General features: G+C 44.1%; 9 protein-coding genes across 9 annotated transcripts; 4 read left to right on the top strand and 5 right to left on the bottom strand.

Annotated features, from left to right (window-relative positions):
* Positions 1-79: 79 nt before the first annotated feature.
* On the top strand, positions 80-2,117 carry L199_002291 (uncharacterized protein; the record flags this gene model as incomplete). Its single annotated transcript, XM_064888037.1, has 4 exons — positions 80-88; positions 140-255; positions 340-772; positions 849-2,117. The coding sequence occupies 4 exons, from the start codon at positions 80-82 to the stop codon at positions 2,115-2,117; spliced, it is 1,827 nt and encodes a 608-aa protein (XP_064744109.1).
* Positions 2,118-2,427: 310 nt separating this feature from the next.
* On the bottom strand, positions 2,428-5,471 carry L199_002290 (uncharacterized protein; the record flags this gene model as incomplete). The annotated part of the gene is made up of 10 exons (XM_064888036.1): positions 2,428-2,664; positions 2,766-3,100; positions 3,189-3,309; positions 3,378-3,692; positions 3,746-3,783; positions 3,855-4,357; positions 4,424-4,503; positions 4,567-4,825; positions 4,878-5,036; positions 5,131-5,471. The coding sequence occupies 10 exons, from the start codon at positions 5,469-5,471 to the stop codon at positions 2,428-2,430; spliced, it is 2,388 nt and encodes a 795-aa protein (XP_064744108.1).
* A 1,003-nt stretch (positions 5,472-6,474) lies between these two features.
* On the top strand, positions 6,475-7,887 carry L199_002289 (uncharacterized protein; the record flags this gene model as incomplete). Its single annotated transcript, XM_064888035.1, has 7 exons — positions 6,475-6,717; positions 6,800-6,877; positions 6,942-7,101; positions 7,182-7,396; positions 7,475-7,536; positions 7,607-7,710; positions 7,781-7,887. 7 exons carry the CDS (start codon positions 6,475-6,477, stop codon positions 7,885-7,887), a joined length of 969 nt encoding a protein of 322 aa, XP_064744107.1.
* Positions 7,888-8,462: 575 nt separating this feature from the next.
* L199_002288 (uncharacterized protein) lies at positions 8,463-9,968 on the bottom strand (the record flags this gene model as incomplete). Its single annotated transcript, XM_064888034.1, has 4 exons — positions 8,463-8,996; positions 9,066-9,140; positions 9,199-9,297; positions 9,393-9,968. 4 exons carry the CDS (start codon positions 9,966-9,968, stop codon positions 8,463-8,465), a joined length of 1,284 nt encoding a protein of 427 aa, XP_064744106.1.
* A 354-nt stretch (positions 9,969-10,322) lies between these two features.
* Positions 10,323-10,821, bottom strand: L199_002287 (uncharacterized protein; the record flags this gene model as incomplete). Its single annotated transcript, XM_064888033.1, has 3 exons — positions 10,323-10,476; positions 10,546-10,602; positions 10,670-10,821. 3 exons carry the CDS (start codon positions 10,819-10,821, stop codon positions 10,323-10,325), a joined length of 363 nt encoding a protein of 120 aa, XP_064744105.1.
* A 496-nt stretch (positions 10,822-11,317) lies between these two features.
* On the top strand, positions 11,318-13,004 carry L199_002286 (biotin synthase; the record flags this gene model as incomplete). The annotated part of the gene is made up of 8 exons (XM_064888032.1): positions 11,318-11,551; positions 11,611-11,677; positions 11,754-11,990; positions 12,093-12,202; positions 12,266-12,408; positions 12,467-12,542; positions 12,597-12,713; positions 12,807-13,004. 8 exons carry the CDS (start codon positions 11,318-11,320, stop codon positions 13,002-13,004), a joined length of 1,182 nt encoding a protein of 393 aa, XP_064744104.1.
* A 554-nt stretch (positions 13,005-13,558) lies between these two features.
* L199_002285 (uncharacterized protein) lies at positions 13,559-15,959 on the top strand (the record flags this gene model as incomplete). The annotated part of the gene is made up of 5 exons (XM_064888031.1): positions 13,559-13,866; positions 13,930-14,067; positions 14,166-14,290; positions 14,374-14,604; positions 14,680-15,959. 5 exons carry the CDS (start codon positions 13,559-13,561, stop codon positions 15,957-15,959), a joined length of 2,082 nt encoding a protein of 693 aa, XP_064744103.1.
* Positions 15,960-16,252: 293 nt separating this feature from the next.
* L199_002284 (uncharacterized protein) lies at positions 16,253-18,122 on the bottom strand (the record flags this gene model as incomplete). Its single annotated transcript, XM_064888030.1, has 5 exons — positions 16,253-16,503; positions 16,615-17,319; positions 17,405-17,726; positions 17,827-17,867; positions 17,963-18,122. The coding sequence occupies 5 exons, from the start codon at positions 18,120-18,122 to the stop codon at positions 16,253-16,255; spliced, it is 1,479 nt and encodes a 492-aa protein (XP_064744102.1).
* Positions 18,123-18,718: 596 nt separating this feature from the next.
* L199_002283 (uncharacterized protein) lies at positions 18,719-20,440 on the bottom strand (the record flags this gene model as incomplete). Its single annotated transcript, XM_064888029.1, has 3 exons — positions 18,719-18,889; positions 18,957-19,064; positions 19,163-20,440. The coding sequence occupies 3 exons, from the start codon at positions 20,438-20,440 to the stop codon at positions 18,719-18,721; spliced, it is 1,557 nt and encodes a 518-aa protein (XP_064744101.1).
* Between the last annotated feature and the right edge of the window lie 227 nt (positions 20,441-20,667).

The following is a 20,667-nucleotide window of genomic DNA, read 5'->3' as shown; positions in this document are numbered from 1 at the left end:
TCAACTGTAAATAGTCTTCTTCACGATTCCTCTTCTTTTCTCTCGTTACGATTTTTCACCCTACAACGACCCATTGAAGATGGATCAGGTAAGCAGCTTACGATGTACCATACTCACACTTCAGCTGACCTTGCTATAGGACGCTTTTCGTAATTTACTTTCCGCCCCACGGCCATCCGCCGGCGGTAGTTCCTCTCGAGGGGTCTTGGGAGCACCTGCCCCAAAGAGAGGATGGGGACTGAAAGCCAAAGAGGGGTGAGTGATTGCTGTATCACGATATGTACCTGAAGCATAAAAGTCAGGTAAGCAGCTGATGCCTGACTGGATGATGTGTCAAAGGTACGAGAAGAAGAAAGAAGATAAACCATCCAAACCTGAATTTGCCCCTCGTAAATACCACAAAAGAGAACCACCTCCGGAATCGGCATATAAAGATCGAGCGGCATTACGTAGAGAAGGACGTAATGACGAAGAGTATGAAAACGTCTCGAAACTTTTGGAAGATTTTGAAAAGCGTAAAGCTGAAGCTAGGAGACCAGAAGAGATTGAAGAATTAGAGAAACAAAGGGCGTATTTAGGTGGTGATGTAGAACATTCTGTATTGGTCAAGGGTCTAGATTACGCCCTTTTGGCTGCTAGGAAAGCGGAACTGGCTAAACAGAAAGGAGAAGAGATAGATGATGAGTTGGATGTGTTGCAGCAGGGATTGGGGAAGAGGGAAGAGAAGGAGGGAAAGAAGAAGGAAGAGAAAGTGGAGAGTCTTGGCAAAGGGGTGAGCTATTTCTGTCTTGTCTTTCCTAAAGCAAACAGTTGCAAGAAAGGCTGATCAGTCGGGACATGGGAAATAGTTCAAATCGATAGCTCAGAAAAAGGCAGAAGCGGATGCAGCGGCCAATGCAAAAGGGGAAAAGAAAAAGAAAAAGAAGAAGAAGAAAGTTAAAGCTGAGGTAGAAACTGAAGCTCAGTCAGAAAGTATCGCAGGACCATCGACGGAAATCAAGTCTGAAGTACAGGCTATAGAGATCGAGCAGCCCAAATCCTCGAAGAAAGCTGAACAATCCGACAAACCATCGGTGATCAGCAAGGCAGAACAAACAGCACCACCATCAGATGATGACGAAGACATATTTGGGGATGTGGGCGAATATGATCTTGGAGCAGCTGCACCCGACTCTGATTCTGGTTCGGAGGATGAGGCGATGGACGTGGATCCGCCGTCCAGAGGTAGATCGAGGTCTAGATCACCTGTTTATCGGAAAGATGGTCTTGGACCTAGGTCACCAGGGTATAGACATGATCGTTCGAGATCAAGGTCGAGGTCATATGGTAAGAGAAGATCGCGTTCAAGATCTAGGTCATATGACAGACGAAGGTCAAGGTCGAGATCACATTCGAGATCAAGAAGATATAGAGATAGGTCACCTGTATACGAGAGTAGAAGAAGAAGATCGTCCTCGTACGATAGGGAAAGGCGGAGATCGCCTAGTCCATATAGGAGAAGGTATAGGGATAGATCGTATTCTCGTGATAGGTCTAGGTCCAGGTCCAGATCACCATACTATTATCGAAGACGATCTCGATCTCCTTCGCCATATTATTCCAGAAGAAAATCACCTTCACCTCGAAGAGGTACCTATCGACCAAGGTCGAGAGCGAGACCCCCACCTCCCAGACGTAGATACGATTCCAAATCAATTTCAAGATCACCTACACCTCCAAGACCCGTTCGCGAAAGATCATACACCCGTTCACCCACACCATTACTACACGAGCCTATTCGTTCACCATCTATATCAGACGACGAGGATGACGAACAAGGTCCAGGGAGAATCACGAAACTTCAGCCATTATCATCCTCTGCTATACCCTCTTTGAAGAGTTTCTTACAAGCCGAAAACGAAGCTGCTCAAGCCGAGGAGAAGCGATTGAAGAAAGCTAAATGGCGGGCCCAACAGGGTTTGTCAGCTCAGGAAGGAGCATCGGAACTTCTCGCCTCGGAGGGTAGTAAGAAGGAAGGTGGAGAGAAGCAAAAGGCGAATAGGGAGTATCAGTTGTTGATGAATCGGATGAACAAGGGTGAAAGTAAAGATAAAGATGATAACAAAGATAAGGAGTAACGGGTGAATTGCACGAATAGTTGATAATGGTACTTTGGTAATTAGCTTTCATGTAGGATTAATATCAAGATTGGACAGTAATCTATGTACAACGATGCATGTAATTTGGTTTTTGTAATGCAATAGATAGTGATTTGAACGATATATACAATCAGGGTTGTCCCTTTTCTTCTATCTCTGCATATCTATCATTTCTATCCCCATACTCCTCTAACCCTCTATCTCTCTTTCTCTTGCGAGCTTCGAAATCTCATTTAAAGTTCGAGTGACTGTAGATACTGGGGTCGTCCAATTTACGAGTCGACACCTCCTAGGGCTTTCCTTCACTCACATCCCTCATCCTTCCATCGATCAGCGGACAAACAATGGCCAGATCATCGCTCAGACTCTCTAATTCTTTCTTCTCCTGATTCACCAATAAATCATCATCGGCATTTTCAGCTGGTTTAGCAGGTTCTGATCCTGGTAAAGGTGTGGGGGCTCGGGATTTCCATTCGCCTGGCATGTGAGGGGTAGCTTGGCGATGTTGACGCATTGCTTGACCAGCCTGGTATATGACTGTCAGCTTTGCTCCTCGTGACGACATTGAAGATGAAGCAGATTCAAGTGAAGATTGCTACATATCGAGTTGTAAAATGGACAACTCACAACTTCATCCACACTACTCATATGTTCATGCTTAGCCACATGTAATGCATCCCTTATAGTTCCCCAATCATGCTGTACGACATGTCGACGAAGTACACCCCAAGCTGAACTTGCCGATCTCTCAGATACAGGACTGAGAACACCATGATGGGAATTAGCCAAGTTGGAATTGGGCGATAAGAAACCTTTATTAGATTGGGGTGACGACGAAAGGGATGATGAAGGTGAATGTTGATGCTGGGCTCTAGCCCTTGATAACACTTTGTCAGTTCGGGATGATAGGTGAGCTGCGGCGGCTGATTCTAATTGTTTGTGTCTGAATATGTATGATGAGCCTGAAGGATACCACATCATCTGTCAGCCTATGTTATCATGAATCGAAGAGTAAAACAGTCCGAAGAACTTCGACTCTACTCGACTTACCCAGTAAGAAAGATCGGAGTATACTACTCATAATCTGTCCATTCTCATCATCGACAATGTACTTCCTATCTTTCAAGTCCGTAAACCCATCATAGCCTAAAGCCATGTACTCTCGAGTAATCTAACACCAGCATCTATCAGCTTCTGTACGCACCTCGGTTCGAGAATGAGAGTCGCAGCAGGACATACCACTCTGTAGACTTTCGAATTATCCCTCTTGATTTCCTCACCCAACTCTAATTTCTTCTGCTTAACAACCACTCTCGTACCATCATCCTGTTCTTTGAAATCGACAAAATCCTGTGGATTTTCGATTTCATCATCATCATTGTCTTCTTGCCTTTTAGGTCTTTTCGTCTTATGTATTGATATGATACGTTGATTCGGTGGTCTAGTATGATCCCATTTTACCGCTAAACCAGAGACGATGGGGAACCTTCCTTCTTGCGAAGGCCATTTCGATAAAGCCGATTCGAGCGTATCCCATATGCCCGCTCCGTCAATCTGCATTCATGTATCATCAGCTTCGAAATTAATAGGTAGGAGAAGCAGCCTACTTCGATGCAGACCACTGGATCTTCGAATGGCAGTATTTCTGACAAACAATGCGATTACAAATCAGCTAAAGATATTTTCCAACGGGTCTTTCGGAGTGGGATAGCTCACCCAATATATCACCTAATGTTATCTTTCCTGGACCATATTGCGAATCCCCTCTTAATGTCCCACCACAAATGATAACAGCATCCGCGCATTCTTTGTCTTCCCCATTACCGCCATTCGCAGGAGGGGTGTTACCATTAGAGGGTGTATTACCAGTACCGTTACCGTTCTTGTTCTTATCTAACATACTTTCCGCATAAGCATGTAAAAGCACATCCGCAATCCAGTTACCCAGACCATTTTCCTGCGTCCTGACGATTTCTGATCTAGCATCAAATGGCGATAAGGTGAAACAAACAGGTTTCTGGATCGCTTCTGATACAGAGGCCAATAACGATTTGACCATGGTATCAAAGGAATCCGATGATGGTGAAGAAGGTAATACATATAGATGTTTTCCCTTGAGGGAAGTGATGAGATGTTTACGGATCGATCCAGGTTTCGTAGGTGTTAGTTCGAGTGATGCGGAAGTGAGATCTCTAAAGTCGGTTCCTGATTTGATCAACCTGTCTCCAAAGGCATCAGTCATATCCCTATGAGATCAAGAAAGTCAGACAATGGTATGAGCTCACCTCACACCGTGATCCTCCGTCGTTCCTGGTGCGTCATGTCGACCTGAATATCCTTCCCATGAAGTAAAACCTTTACCGATCTGTACTTATCCGCTTAGCACTCGTCTATATCATCTAACACAATTAGAAAAAAGGGGACTTACATAGTAAATATGGTCATGTCCACCTATCAATAGATCCACACCATGCTCATTCTCCACTGCTGGCTTATCAGCCACAGCTCCAAGCTCGTTACACAGTTTGATATCGTTGGGTACCCTACAGTGAGTAAGGGCAATGATGATGTCTACCTGGTGCGGTCCATTGGGATCACGGAGCTCTTTCGATAGCTCTAAAGCAGTCTCTACCATTGGTCGATATCTGAATGTCTTAGGCCATGAAGGTATAGTAGCGATCCAATCTCTGTGAATTCATCGATCAATCATTGCAGAGACCCGGAAAAACTATCACGTACTGCTCGACCAAGCCTATAACCCCGATCTTCACTCCGCATCGTTCCGTTATCCAGTATTTGTTAAGAGTTTCAGGAACTTGACCAGTCTTCTCATCGATGATATTTGATAAGAGCCATGGGAAGGTGGTCGATTCGATTAACTTGGTCAAATGGGGATACCTATTCAAGATACATGATGTCAGGATGAAGTATAGCCTCATTTTAGAAGAAGGCCAAGTCTGACAGTATAGATATGCTGTGTAGTCTCACTCACCCAAAATCAAAATCATGATTGCCCACACAAGCTATATCCAGCTCCAGCGCGTTGAGCAGCGGGACCATATGACTTCCCCTCGATATACTACTTTCCACTGAAGGGTTGAATACATCTCCAGCAAATAGCACTAATCCATCTTTCACTGGCTCTTTCTCTTTTCCTTTTGTCTCTGCTCGATCTGCCCATTTGTCTCTCTCTGAAAAGAGCAGCTGAGCGAACTGAGATACGTTGATGTGTTGTGGATCAGATGAGCTGGTGGGCGGTGCACCCGGTTGAGGGTTGTATTTCTGAGATACACGATAGACGTCGTTGAAGCATAGAATTGGTAGAGTGGGCATGTTGAGCTATTGTCAGAGTTGAGAGATGCTCTGACTCAGTATATCATAATTCTGTGTGAGTGAGATGTACAGAGTATGAGGTTGAGCTTGAGCCCATCAAATCGAGTGGAATCGTCACCACGCTCAGACACGTGTGAAGTAGATCACGTGGTCTTGGCAGTTGGTGTTTCATTTTCGATTGTGCAATTCCAACGCAGCGGGAAGTAAGAGCTGTTCTTACCTTGAAACGATACCCCCGCGTTGGAGATCGACTTGCAACGTTGACTCTCGCAACGGTCTGATCAGTCTCCACATCTCCGCAGAACAAAAGTGTGCAGTAAACAACCTGTTTTGGTAATCCGAGCGTTTGACGAAACACCTGACCCAGACTCCTTTGATCTGCACCACCCACTGAATATCAGCTGAGATAGACCTCTTCTCCGTTCAGATGAATTGATGTCCGCGAATATGGCGAATATGAACAGTCAATCCAATAACATATCGTATCAAGGTCAATTTTGATTCTAATCGAGTCTGAAGAGCATCGCTTAAAAACGAGTCATCCGATTTCGGCTTTTTTTCATTCCGACATCGGAACAAAGGTTTAACCGTTCATCCAGTATGCAAAATGAGATGCGTTTGCCCTGGGGTTCCCCTCTGCTCCATAAATGGGAAATTGACGACATGCGTAAAAATCCATTTATGGAATTATCCGTCCTCGGACCTCTCTGTCTCTCTGGGGTATGATCGACATTCCTCTCTTCTCCTCTTTTGGTCGTGATGATGATGCTTGTCAATGGCAATGTCCGGTCCCGGTCCGGCGAGGATTGAGCGATTGAGCTGTACAAAGATTTTCTATGATGTGCTCCAACTCCAACGTTTTTTCAGCATGGAATGAAGATATATAAACATTCAATGAATCGCAGATTACGTTCTACCCCACAACTCACTTCAAACCATACTACCAATCAAATACATCTACTTACTCAGTAACAAAAGACTTTCGAAGCATATAAAGTTCAAAATGGTACACGCACCAGAGATAACCGACTACATCAAGACCCGAGCCAAGGCTATGGACGAGGTGTCAGATCAAATTGATGAAGTCAATTTACTCAAACTTAAACAAAATGCCAAAGCCCAACTTGAAAAGAGTCAACAGGGCGTTAACGATTTCGAAGGTGAAAGTAAATTCGATAGTGAGAAGGATAAATCGGTTTTCAGACAATATGAGAATGCTTGTGATCGAGTCAAGAACTTCTATGCTGTTAGTCACATTCCTAGAATCATGATATAACAGCCGTTGTCACTTCTACGAAATCATCTTACTGATGTATGGGTTACAACAGGAACAACACACCAAACAAACATTGGAATACAACTTGCGTATTCGAAAAGAGTTCAGAGAGACTGTCAGAGCACGAATGGTGAATCACCAGTCTCACACTCAAGGCATGGTGCATCATACTGATATTGCGGTATGAAACTTAGGGCGTATGGGAAGCACTTGAGTTACTCAACACTCTAGTGGACGAGTCCGATCCCGACACTTCTGTCCCTCAGATCGTCCATGCCCTGCAGGCAGCAGAGGCAGCAAGGAAGGATGGCAAGCCAGAGTGGATGCAATTGACTTGTCTCATACATGATTTGGGTGAGTAGATCTTTCAGACGAGACCCGCCACTTTGGGACCAATCGACAAATCGACTGATATATATGGTATCGATGTTTAGGCAAATTACTTTGTTTCTTCGGTGCAGACGGTCAATGGGATGTAGTAGGCGATACTTTCGTAGTAGGATGTAAATACGTCGACGAGATCATCTACGGTCCTGAGAGTTTCAAGGAAAACCCAGATTATTACAATGAGAAATTACAAACGGATTTGGGTATCTACGAGGAACACTGTGGGTTGGAGAATGTCATGATTAGTTTTGGACATGATGAGGTGAGTGACTATAAACGAAAACTCGTCAAATATTATAATGAGATTGAATACTGATATTCAACCTTTGCTTTGTTGTAGTACCTCTATCACATTTGCAAAACCCAATCGAACTTGCCCAAAGAAGGCTTATGGATGATCAGGTGAGTTTATTGCCATATCGTACCTTTTTTTCCCATTATGGTGCTGATCGTCTTGGTCACATCTGCGCAGATACCACTCGTTCTACCCTTGGCATCGAGCAGGATCAAACGCCTATAGGCATCTCATGGTAGAAGAGGACGAGCAAGCTTTGAAAGCTGTCAGAGCGTTTAACCGTGAGTAACATCCGTCAACTGTATGGTATCTCATGGGATTAGTATCTGATTTTACCGATTTGATTGGTAGCATACGACCTCTACTCAAAATCTGATGCTCCACCAAACGTAGACGAGTTGAAGGAATATTATCAAGGTTTGATCAAGAGATACTTCCCAGAGGAGATTGAATGGTAATTTGGATTCAAAATTTCCGTCATATCAGATCGTTGAGATGTGTTTTTATAGGTAAAATCAAATGAACAAGATTGAATTTGAATTTGAATTCGTTCTCTCTAGAGTTGTATTATCGTATGTTCAATACTGTATATAAAGATAAGAAGTGGACATGATAAATAATCAAACAGAAGTGATGTATGGACATTTCAAATATTCACTATCATATTCACACTGCTACTTCCATCTAATTACAGTCACGTATCCGTATGCAGAAAGGAGTGTGGCATACGTAGCTCGGAGCAGATTCATACCTCACCAATATAACGCATATGGAAATCGATCTACGATTATTACATGATGTTAATCGTTACCCGGTAGAGACTTGAGATTATCAACGAATTACTAAGCATAAGAAGAGGAAATTTCTGTTGATCTTGAGAGTCTCGTGCTCATGAATTGATCATTCAAGAACAGTATGATGATCATAAAAGTTACAGCAGGAAGAATGAGTTTTGGAGAGAAAGCGAAAGAGAAATGTACAAAGAAAATTAAAACTATCCCAGCCAGTAATAACCTGACCATACTGTACCATTCTACATTCGTTCATCCCAAGGATCCATGACCAGTTCCATCCATCCATCTTCTCCTTCTCCTGCTCCAGTCCCATGCTCTACATCCTCATCCATCTCCATCCCTGCATCTTCCTCGTAGCCCTCTCCCCCCTGCTCCTCCTCTTGCTGTTCCTCCAGCGAATCCAATTTGCCAGTCTGCCAATTATACCCTACCAACCCTACCAATTCAGGATGTACATGTTCTTTCACCCTATTTCGCTCCATGAGTAATCTTCGATGTATCTCGGTTCGTTTGGAACTTAGTGGGAAAGAAGCTAGTTCATGTTCCTGTCGTTCCTCCTGGTCGAGTGCGATCGTTGTTGGCCGAAATTCTTCACCTAAATTATCAAAGGATCTATAATTCTCGAGATGTAATGGTGCCATCGGTAGATCGAAGTTGGTAAAGAACTGGTCACCATATAAAGTCTCGAGTTCAAGTGGGAATCGGATATTCCTTTTATTCGAATTTAAGAGACGTGTTTGGAGTTCGGACAATTCTGATGATTTGACGATTCCCTGCTTTTCTTCATTAGTCTGCTACTATACCTTTGTTCGGACTGAGAGCAGCTGAAGCAAATGACTCACCCATAAAGAATGATTATAAGCTCTTCTAGAGATCTTGAGTGGATGCCAAGTGAAATTATGGAAATAACCGTTATTCTAAATTATCCAATATAACGTCAGCTCAATGCCTAACAATCTACCTTAAGCATCTTACCACTCGCAGACCTCTCAATGCACTTTCACGGTCCTCGAAATCTATCTGAGCAGTATATAAAGAGTGGTATTCGAACTCTTTGAAAACCATGACCGAGAGCTATACATCAAACCCGATCATACATCAGTACTCCTTTTCATACACACCTGAAGAAACATTTAGGAGGTTATAGGATACGATTGAGTTGAACTCACAATCTTCCCACAAGGTCTGAATATACTCCATAGAGCAGTTTTCATCTCGTCCATCCCATTGAACGCTTGAGGTATCAATCCCATCACTTGTATATTCGTTTCACTGACACCGACTAGATGATCTTCGAATAACCCCGTTGACCGATTGAGACGTTTGTACGTCGTCCAACCGAGCAGAGGTCGAAGAGAGTGTCTATCTACTACGATGTACGCAGGAAGTGGTTCATTGTTAGCGGGAGGTGTGGGTGAACGAGTCAATTCCGGAGTTGAAATGTCAACTTGGTGATCCGAAGGAAAATCTTGCCCGGTTAGTGGGTTTGAAATACTATCGTATTGGGTATTTTCATCTTCAATACGACCTGGTGCCGAAAGATCATCGACCTGCAAATCTTGAAGGGTTTGAGATTCGAATGATGAGGCATGGAAAGTCGAATATCCCCTGATTGGTACAGGAGCAGAATGAGGGAATCGACGTGGAGCATTTGTATTGACAGGTTCCAAGTTGGATCCGGTCAACCGAGGACGGGTATGTGGTCGATGGGAAGACGAGAGCGAGGTCTCACGAGGACGTTTCATTGTGCGGCTGCAAGATGAATCGAGGCTGGACAACGGTATAGCTGTGTTATGACATGTTATCTTTTGGGAGGATGAGTACAACTGAAGAGGAAGAAGAAGAAAGAAGAAGGATTGGTTAGTCTCATGTCAAGCCTGAATTGATTGGTGTTAGGTGGTCAGTGCGTCATTTTTAGTTTCACCAAAGGATGATTCGATCACAGCGAAAGATGTATGGGGATACATGAACAGTACAGAAGCACAAACAACAGATAACAACGGACATTCTGGATATAGGATACAACTCACAACGGATCTATCTCAGATAGAGGACAACAACAAAATAATACGCCTCCAAATATGAGAGGACTACACCATCTACCAATTGTTCTCTTTCACTATCTTGGCCTGTTCCAATATAAACCTATTCTCTTTGTATTTCTGTTCTGCCGTAGGTGTCTTGAGGTATTTCCATCCCAATGACGCACCACATGATGCGCAGAGGAGGTCGGCACATGTATGTGTACCGGTACTATTTACAACAATATTTCCTTCAGTCCAGTATTTATGTGAATGGAATGGATGGAGTATGATAGCTCACATCAATTTACGTTCTTCCTTCTTACCTAAATTCGTGTTGATGGTAGAATTGATCAGACTGGTAACGAACGTTCCCCATCATCAGATAATTCCATGCCCTCACGAGAACATAACCATAAACTTACAAAGCTTTGCCTGATCCACCTGTGAACCCTTTCGAACACAATTCATCCTGTAAAGCAATAACACATGAACATCCTTTACAGCTGAACACGGGTTGGTCCGAGGGTAAGTAATGCAGATCCTGTTTAGAGCAAGTCGTGAACTCTTTTGACATCGTGACTCGTGCCCTGCTGTGCAAGGCAAAGCGGATATATTCGATAATATGCAGATTAGATATGACTGAGTGGATAACATATATGGAAGCGGGGGATCGTCGGAGTCCCGTTGGCTTTGTTATTTCAACCGGTCCGAGGAGTGAGGAGCGAGGGATGAGAAAGTGATCGATGAGGGTGAGGTGAAAAGGGAGCTTCGGAATTGGTTAGAGCGTGTGTAACCGGTTGTTCAGGGTAACTGTACAAGATCAAGAGATAAGGTGGATTTGTAATGACTCATTAGGAAATCATGAGGTTTCTGTATTCGGTGCAATTTACTCCCGTTAGATGGATTTGTAATGCAATGATCCCCTCCCCAAATAAACGAAGTGACACCCATAGATTAAGTTATTCCGCCCAATTTCCATTTCCCAAGTCCTCTTCTGATATCTTCCTTTCTTCCTCCTCTTCTTCTCACCATTCTTACAAGATACCCAATCAAAACCATATCATACCAACATGCCAGCCTTAGCTAGCAAAGCACTTCGACCGACCCTCATTGCACCTTTGGTGAGAGGTACAAGAGGGCACGCAGTGGCCGTCGATCCACCTTACCTCCCTCCCAACCCCACTGCCAACACCTCATCTCAAGCTAGGCCAAGATACGTTGATGGGGATGTTAGACACGATTGGAGGAGATCAGAGATCCAGAAAATATTCGATGCGCCTTTGATGGAAACTATCTACAGAGCTGTATGTTCTCTTTTTCAGCTGGAGCACACAGACGATGGGAGCTGATCAAAGGGGAATAGGCAACTGTCCATAGGATGCATCAGGATGCTTCGAGGATCCAATTATGTACCTTGATGAACATCAAGAGTGAGTGTTAACCTGTCCGGACAGCAACGGAACGCCTTTCCCTTGAACTTACTAATCCCTTTGCACGTATGTTTAGCCGGTGGATGTACAGAAGACTGTAAATACTGCTCTCAGTCATCATCTTACAAGACCCCAACAAAAGCATCAAGGTTAATCGATATCGAACCCGTGTTGAAAGCTGCTAGGGAAGCTAAGGAGAATGGTTCAACGAGATTCTGTATGGGCGCTGCCTGGAGGGATTTGGCGGGCAAGAAGAGTGGTTTCGAGAAGATCTTGAAGATGGTCAGCGAGGTTAGAGGGATGGGTATGGAAGGTGAGTGGAGATTATGGACAACCACGATCCGGTCTACTACCCCAAGCATATTCGTGACAAAGCAGAGCAAGGTGTATTGACAAATGTTGTCTGGATTTGTAGTATGTACCACACTAGGTATGCTCTCGCCAGACCAAGCTCGACGATTGAAAGAAGCTGGTTTGAGCGCGTACAACCACAACCTTGACACTTCCAGAGAGTTCTACCCAGAGGTAAGCTGCAAATCGCATGTGCGTGTCCTGATATCGAGCTGACATCGCATATCTATGAAATAGGTTATTACGTCCCGTACATACGATGATCGATTGGCTACTATCGAAGCAGTACGAGAAGCTGGTATCTCAGTTTGTTCAGGTGGTATTTTGGGTTTGGGAGAACAGGATGAAGATAGAGTGGGATTGATCCATGAGGTCTCGAGGTGAGTTGACGCATCTAAGATGAGTGTGGCCCAGCTGACAAATGAATTTGGATGTCAGATTACCACAACACCCCGAATCGTTCCCTGTTAATACGCTTGTTCCTATCGAAGGTACTCCATTGGAAAAGAATGACGTGAGCTATCGCATGATGGAAAGGCTTGGGCGATTAGCTGATGATTTGTGATAGCCTGTCGGAGTCCACACTGTCCTCCGAACCATCGCTACTGCCCGTATAGTTTTACCCCGGACTATCATCAGGTTGGCTGCCGGACGACACACCTTTTCAGAGACTGAACAGGCTATGGTGAGTATCAAAAGTCATCGATGTACATACCTCACCATGCGAGGTTTTCTCGCAGCACCACATCAGAAAACTAACTAATAATCACTCTCACAGGCATTCATGGCAGGAGCCAACGCGATCTTTACCGGAGAACGAATGCTCACCACTCCATGTTCAGGATGGGACGAGGACAAAGCGATGTTGGGTAGATGGGGTTTGAGAGGTCAGAGATCATTCGAAGATTCAGAATCGGTATCTACCACACCGATGATGACGAAGGAACAACAAGCGTTACACGGTGTCAGCTATTAGGCGATCACATGTGGACATAGATTTTTAGATATACTGGTTCAAACAGTATTTGAATTTCTAATGAGTTGGGGACATTTTTTGTATATATGCATTTAAGCTAAGTTCATTAAGGTGAGACATATACTCACGGTCTTTGGTGATACTGATAATACTGATGTACGATGATGAACGAAATTCTGATTCGGACTGAAATAGATGATATTTGATCGAGATTAGATCATTACCTGCCTTTCTCACAAGTTTCGGACGTTTTACTACTTGCTGATCTGGTACCACTCGTACTGGCCAATGCATGAAGTTGGCTGATGCCGATGAAAAAATACCATGCATGCGAGGTTCCGCTGCTTTCCTCCTTCTATCCCTCTCCTTTCTTTTCTTTTCTCCTCTTCCCCCTCCCTCCGTTATTTGTATAATCACCACATCTGCAGAAAGACGCTGGCGTCTTCCATCACCATCCTCTCACATTCCTTTATCCGATCTGAAAGAACCCAATCCGAGAAGACTAGAATCGCAACGTATCTTCTCAGCTGGGCTAGACGCCTTCGATAGGCATCATGCGTATCTTTCAGAACGAGATGACCGTCTCCCTCTTCCTCATCTTGACTTTGGCAATACAAGCGAGGAAGAACCACGACATACCTGATGGATATGAAGATGATGGTGGAGAGTATGATGCGAGCTCAGATTCTGAGGACAATGACTTGGGATCAGGATCGGGATATGCTACGAATGGGTCAGACGATCATGGTGATATGGGGTATACAGGTTCAAGTGAGAATGATGGTTATCAAAATGGGATAAAATGGATTTCACCTTCTTCGGGAGATATATTACCGTCAGGTCAAGCATTAACTGTTACCTGGTGAGTCAGACAACAACAAGAGAAGAGGATTTCCTACTGACATCCAAAGTTTGGATGTTGTAGGAGTTCACCTCAACCGATCTATTCACCTTCATTCTCACTGTGCACTTCTACTTCCAGTACATCCACGGCAGCAGATTGCGGCAATGAGAGCTGGCCTAACGTGAAGGATAATGAAGATGGGACTTATTCTGCTATTGTGTGAGTATATATTCAATCACCCAGGAGAGATTATCCTTGGATATCAATGAAGGAAGGCCAGGCGAATACGGATTGATACTGATATTGTGTTGAGACAGGATAATGCCGGTCATCTCGCAATCTATCGAAAAACTGTATCTTTCAATGAATAATCCAACGAATAAAGGAAGGACGTTCAACTCCCCTGTCTTTGGTGTGGAAGGAGATAGTGGTGTACCTAATGGTGAACATATATATATACCTTGAGTCGTGTCCGAATCGAAAAAAGCTGATATTGAACGTGTGTTTCTTTCCTTGTTACTACAGCATACGTCGCTTCCCCCCTTAATCCTACCACCGCTGTGATCCCTACGTCCATGCCTACTGCCAGTTCCCCTTCTCTCACCGATGCGATAGGTGATGAGCTTGCTGGGACTGGGACTGCTTCAGCAACGATCCCAGTATTTACAAGTCCCCTGACACTGAGTAGTACAGTTGCCATACCCATCTCTGGCAGTACGGTCAAAGTTAAGCCCACTGTGATGAAAAGTATAGCAAGTAAGTACAGTACAACTGAATTCTCAATTCGATGTAAGATATAGCACTGAGATTTCTCATCGATATCGTCTTTAGCCTCTATTACGCCCACAATCATGGCAACACCGACCATTTACTCAAACACGCCAACAATCCAAGCTCCTCTCCAAGCTACCTATTCCTACCCTTACTCTTACACCCAGCCCCCCCAACTCAGTGCCAATGCTAATGCCAACCCCAATGCAAACAACATGACCGCGAACGAACAACCTAGTAAACCCAATATCAAAGCTATCGCCTTACCTATATCGATATGCGGATTGATCCTCATCGCCGCATTGATATTTTGCGCCAGATCTAGGGTATTCCGAAAGACGGGATTGGGGAAGGACGTGGAGAATGACTGGCAGAGTGTTATCAAAGAGAAAGCTGCAGCCGCTTCTTCCCTTGCTGTTGCTCCTTCGGGATCCAAAGGAGGAGTGGAAGTGAGAGAAAGAAAAGAGGTTGTAGCAGACGGGATAGGGGTTGTGCCTATTTTGGGATATAGGGGAAGACAATATTCACGCGAATATGAGAATGGGAGGAGTTTGAGTAGGGAAGAGAGATTTACGCAAGTACCTAAGGTGGATTATGAGAGAAGAGGAAGTAGGAACCAACGATTTATGTATGATGAAAGAGATAGAGGAGGGGGAAGGGATAGAAGGCATAAGCATAGACATAGAGAACGAAGAGAACGGGAGATAGAACGAGAACGAGATGAGTCGTATTACACTTACCCCTCAGACAGATCCAGAAGGTCTTCTGCTCGCGATGACTACGATAATTTTAGTGGGAGATCGAGAGGATATTATTCGACTAATCGACGATCATCAGGTGGGATAGGAGGTATATACGATCGAGAATACCCATATGAGCAATCATCAAGCTCGTACGGCAAATCGTCATGTGGTAGACCATCAATAGCACCTAGAGAATCGTATTGTGCTCCTCTGTCCAACCCTTATGATCCACCTACACCTACCAAAAGAACGAGTAGACCTTTACCTGAACCTATCATTCGATCATCTACTAATTCATTTGCACGATCGAATATGTACGACCATCACCTCCAGGAGGAAGTCATGATGCCTCGTCAGAAGACACTGCCTCATCTAAGTGGCGGACTGAGAGATGATAGGGATTTACCATCGAACGTTGGTGGAGGTGGAGGACGGGAAAGGAGAGGAAGAGGGGAGAGCGGAAGAGAAAGAGAGTTTGAGAGCGATACGGAAGCCGGATGGGAGATGGATCTAGCTAATCAAGGGAGATATTTTACTGGAGAAGAAGGGATGGGGGAGTTGTATGAGAGTTTGAGAAGAGCCATTCAGAGGGGATAGTAGGATAGAGCCATTACAGTATCTCATCGTTCAAACGTTATGCATACCGTATCGATCGATTTTATCAATCTATCACTCTGGTACAAATGTACACCTTTGAAAAGAACGTCAACTTAGTACACATACATAACCCTATTTACTGTACCGTACTGGACCAGACTTTACAGCAAATCATGGACGAACCAAAGTTCTCAGCGCTCAACAAGTTCCCTACCTCGAATGTGTGTATTCGGGAACGGCTCATGGGCCACGACCCATTTCCGTACTACATGTACTATTTCCAATGCCCATTCCTATATTCCCTCGTTACCACCTTTTCTACTCTCGTCTATGACCTTCCTCAACTCCACTTCGGCTCGTTGTCTACTTCCACTCAATCTCTCTTTCATCTCCAATCCCCAGAACACCACTTTCCTAGCTATCATCGATAATTCCGTATGTCCCTGTGCTAGCCAAAGTAATCTCTTGGATGCTTTGATCAACGGGTCCTTTCGTAATTGACTCTGAGTCATGTAATCTCCCAATGAGGAATTGAGATTATCTACTGTGAGTTGAATGAATCGAACGAATGATTAAGCGACCGAGATGATAATGTACAGTCCATATCAATTGGGACATCATAATTAAACTTAAAAACAGAAATGATGATGCTCACCTATCCCTTTGTTGAGAACTTTGACGAGCTCCACCGAATCGACTATCGCACTTCCCGCCCCAGCCCCACAGAAAGGCGGCATCCCATGAGCTGCATCACCCAATAAAATTACCTTTCCCCTTCCTGCCACTGTTTTATTCATACTATACATCTGAAAGCCTTTTCTCCGAGGCCATCCATCGGAATTTTCAAGTTGGCGGAGAAACAGCGAGTGAATGGTAGGCTCACAAGTGCATTTGGACAATTTGGTGCAGTAGGATGGTTCGAGCCATCTGGAAGGAACTGTCAGAGCTACGTAGACTGATGGTTTGGCGGTATGACTGCTGGAATTGGTATTGGTATGATTAGTGTCAGCATTAGCGTTAGTAATATTATCGATAGATTGTTGTTTTTCTCGATTATTTTCATCAGTAAAATTTCCGACTGGATCGATATCCTCAATTCTTTCAGCGATACTCTGATTCCTCAAATCTTCTCTATCCTCTTCGATACTCTGAGCTTGAGTTTGAGTTTGGTGGCCTAGAGGAATGATTGTAGCTGAAAATGAATCTCCCACAATTGTGTTAATCCCATTTAGGTCTTTACACCATCCAAGTACTTCAGGGGAAGTATATCGTGAATTTCTGATCGTCCAAGGTAACTTCTCTAATAAGTTTCGGCTGGAATATAAAAGTTGTCGAGTATGGGAGAACATTCCATCTGCGCCTACAACCCAAAAGTTGACTGGCTTCAGAACGACATTCAACGAGAAATTCGCTTTAAAAGGTGTTTTGTTTTGACTTTGACTCACCAATTACCAAATCCACTTTGAACTTCTCCCCATCACTCAACTCTACTTCCACTCCTGCCCCATTTACTATGTCATCAAGCGATTGAAGCTCTTTGCTATATTCCACCTTATTTTCATCAATTCCATCCCTCAAGATCCCCATCAGATCTTCACGTTCAATCATCGGTCTCACACCTGGATCACGTACAGCTCTCCACATAGGCTCACCCTTATAATTACATACCGTCAAGCCATCGTGATAGACCGGTATGGTCGATTGGGCTTTTTGCAGTCTGGCTAGATCGGATGGTAAGAGGATGTCTTTGAGGGCTTGACGAGCTGCCTATTGTGCCACATTCGAGTGCAGTGCAATCAGTATGGATGAATTTGGATGAGGCATCAAGGAGATACAAGTAAAAGAGAAGTACGGTAGGTGGACTCACAGAGGATAGATGGATTGGATAACCTAGATCTGTTGATGGTGCTATTCTCATGAACGACCCAGTCATCACACTACTTCAATATATGTTGCACACAACACAAGGCCTTCCAAGAAAACAGAAGAAACAACCGACTTACCTTGTTTCTTCTCTATGATCCTATACCTTACTAAACCCTTGCGATATATCTCACTCCGTTTCAAAGCATATACAAAACTCAGACCTGCTATTCCAGCTCCTACGATGAGAATATTCAATCTCTTGGCTTGGGTATTATCAGTATCAGCGTCAGCGGACATTATCGCAAGAGCTTTAGTGTACATGTATATACCTGGTTATTATGGTTATGATGATGGGTATGGTCATCGTCATCAATCAGATCGAACCTCATGAGTTCCAACTATACACATCCGGTAGAGAGTATAGTGGATTGTGGACTGATATGCAATGCAGGAGCATCAATGGAAGGATCTACCATTCACCCTACCTTACTCTTTATATGAAAGGATAGTTATAGAAACAGATCGGATGAATCCTTTCGTCTCAGACTCCTTGATGATCCTGGGTGCAATCATTCGCCACACGGAAAGATACCAGCTGGAGAACAAACAGCGTTAATGAGCAGATATCATCCTTCATATCCTTTGACAATCAGCCCATGGCATGGTATGCTTGTATGTATGATATCAGTACAATAGCGTCGAGTCGACCTGTCAGTAACGAAATGCACATTGAGAATATCAAATTCATATATGTAATCATCCTTGAGGGATAGATAATAATTAAGCAGGTGAGAATAGCAATCCAAGCAAAGCAAAATCAGAATGTTAAGAAAAAAAACGAAACTGTCATATCTACCAATATCTTGACCTATTCAGCAATAACAACATGACCTCTATGACCTCCTACCCCTTCCTACAGGCCTCCAATCAATAGTCTTCCCTCCAGTCCTCTGAGCAGTCCGGAGTGGTCTGACCAACGCACCTAATTCTGAGGCTCGGGAAGTATCAGGATCGGATGATGGGTCATAATAGTAATGCGGTAAGAGCGGATGACCCGATGCATCCTGTAATCGAACAAAAGCACAGTCAGCTTTATCTCCCCGAAGTTATGAACGAGATGGTTAAACTCACTTTACCGTGTCTCTCGACTTTGCCAAACATCCTATTCCCTTCTAAAGCATCGTGAATCCAGCTGGACCAGATTTTCTCTGAACCATGTTCTTTCAGACTTGGTTGGGACTGTAGTAGACGAGAAGAAAAACAATCAGTACAGATTCAATACATTTATGTTATATACAGATATATTCATACTGTATAAGCAAGAGCAAAGAACTCACCTCTAACATGTGTTTGACCAAATCGGGCAAACTCAATTTACTCGAACCTGAGAAAACCACTGTAGAAGCGATAATGGCAGGTAAATCTAAATCACTTGGTACAGGTGGCGTTACTACAGGTGTGTTGGCTCTACTGCCATGACCATGACCATGACCATGACTGGCATGCGAGATCGATTCGATCCGTTCAGCTTTAACTTGCTTTTCTTCTACTTCTGTCACTGGGACGGCTATCGGTTCGTCTTCTAGTTGGGGTAAAGGTGAATGACGAGGTTCGGAAGGTGGGGAAAGAGGAGATGATTGTCTAGACTGCCTGTCTTCTTCATCTTCTTGGAGTTTCTGCGACTGTGCTTGTATGACTGCTTCAAGTGAGTGAGGTTGCCGAGGTAAGACGACTTCTTCAGGCTCTGAAAGTACATCGTCATCATCCATTTCCATAGGTACCATAGGTGGACTCGAAGGAGGCATCGAGCTAGTCATTCCCATGTCCATCCTCAGACTTTTGACTGGACTGGAAGAAAACAGCCTTTCCCTCTCTTCTTCTTTCTCTTGGGGTTGTAATCTGACCAACACTTTACTTCCGAAGAAATCCAACTCCACTGACTGCGTTGAAGACAATGTCAAATCGAACTTCTGATTCTGTAATAATCTCACACCCCTCTTCTTCTTGGTGATCTTCACTTTCATACCGTTTTGTCCAATTACTATTATCCTGATGGTGCTTTGTTTCACTAGTTCGATAGCGGCATGTACCCTCGAAGCGTGAGATGCATCTTTCGATAGATGAATCACTCTACTTGCACTTTCAGGATGATCGAAGAGGTTAAGGAGGTGCGAAGGGATAGTAGATGAGAGGGAAGAAGAAGAGGATTTGGTGTTAGATTGTTTATGTCGGTGTCTACCGAATATCAATGTCATTCCTTCTTCCAATACCAACTCATGATCGAATTTAGCTTCTGGTACTTGCTGTCGTTGAGAGTGTTTCGTAGGAGATGAAGAACTCATCATGAGTCTTCGGTTGGGGGATGAGGAGAAAGCTACGGTCGATGTGGAAGGTGTTAATGGTCCACCTGATAAGACCCTAATAGGTGCTGGGACGGGAACAGCGGTGTACTTGATGGGCTGACCGTCCTCGATATCAATATCGGAGGATGGGTGGGGTGTCATGTACTTGTGGTATTGAGTGATGGACACGCGTTGACGTTTGGCTGATGTGGGTGTAGCCATCCTTGATGGGATGCGCTTGAGGGGTTCGAGGGGGGTTGAGTGGGATGACATTGGTGAGGTGCTGGGATGGGATATGGGGTGTGAGTCTGATGAATTGAAATGGGGATGAGAGAGGGAGAAGGGATCAAGAAGGAGAAGGAGATGAGGATGAAAAGTTCAAGCAGGATGGTGTATGGTGTCAGAGTGTGTCATGTTGAGAAATCAAGAGACGAGTGGCAGAGTGGTGAGAGTGACTTTTGCAAAAGAGAGACGCGTCCCGGTGTGAACATTACGGGTTC

Source organism: Kwoniella botswanensis, chromosome 1 (assembly GCF_036426115.1).
Source record: "Kwoniella botswanensis chromosome 1, complete sequence".
NCBI lineage: Eukaryota > Fungi > Basidiomycota > Tremellomycetes > Tremellales > Cryptococcaceae > Kwoniella > Kwoniella botswanensis.
This window is presented reverse-complemented; position numbering and strand designations above follow the sequence as displayed.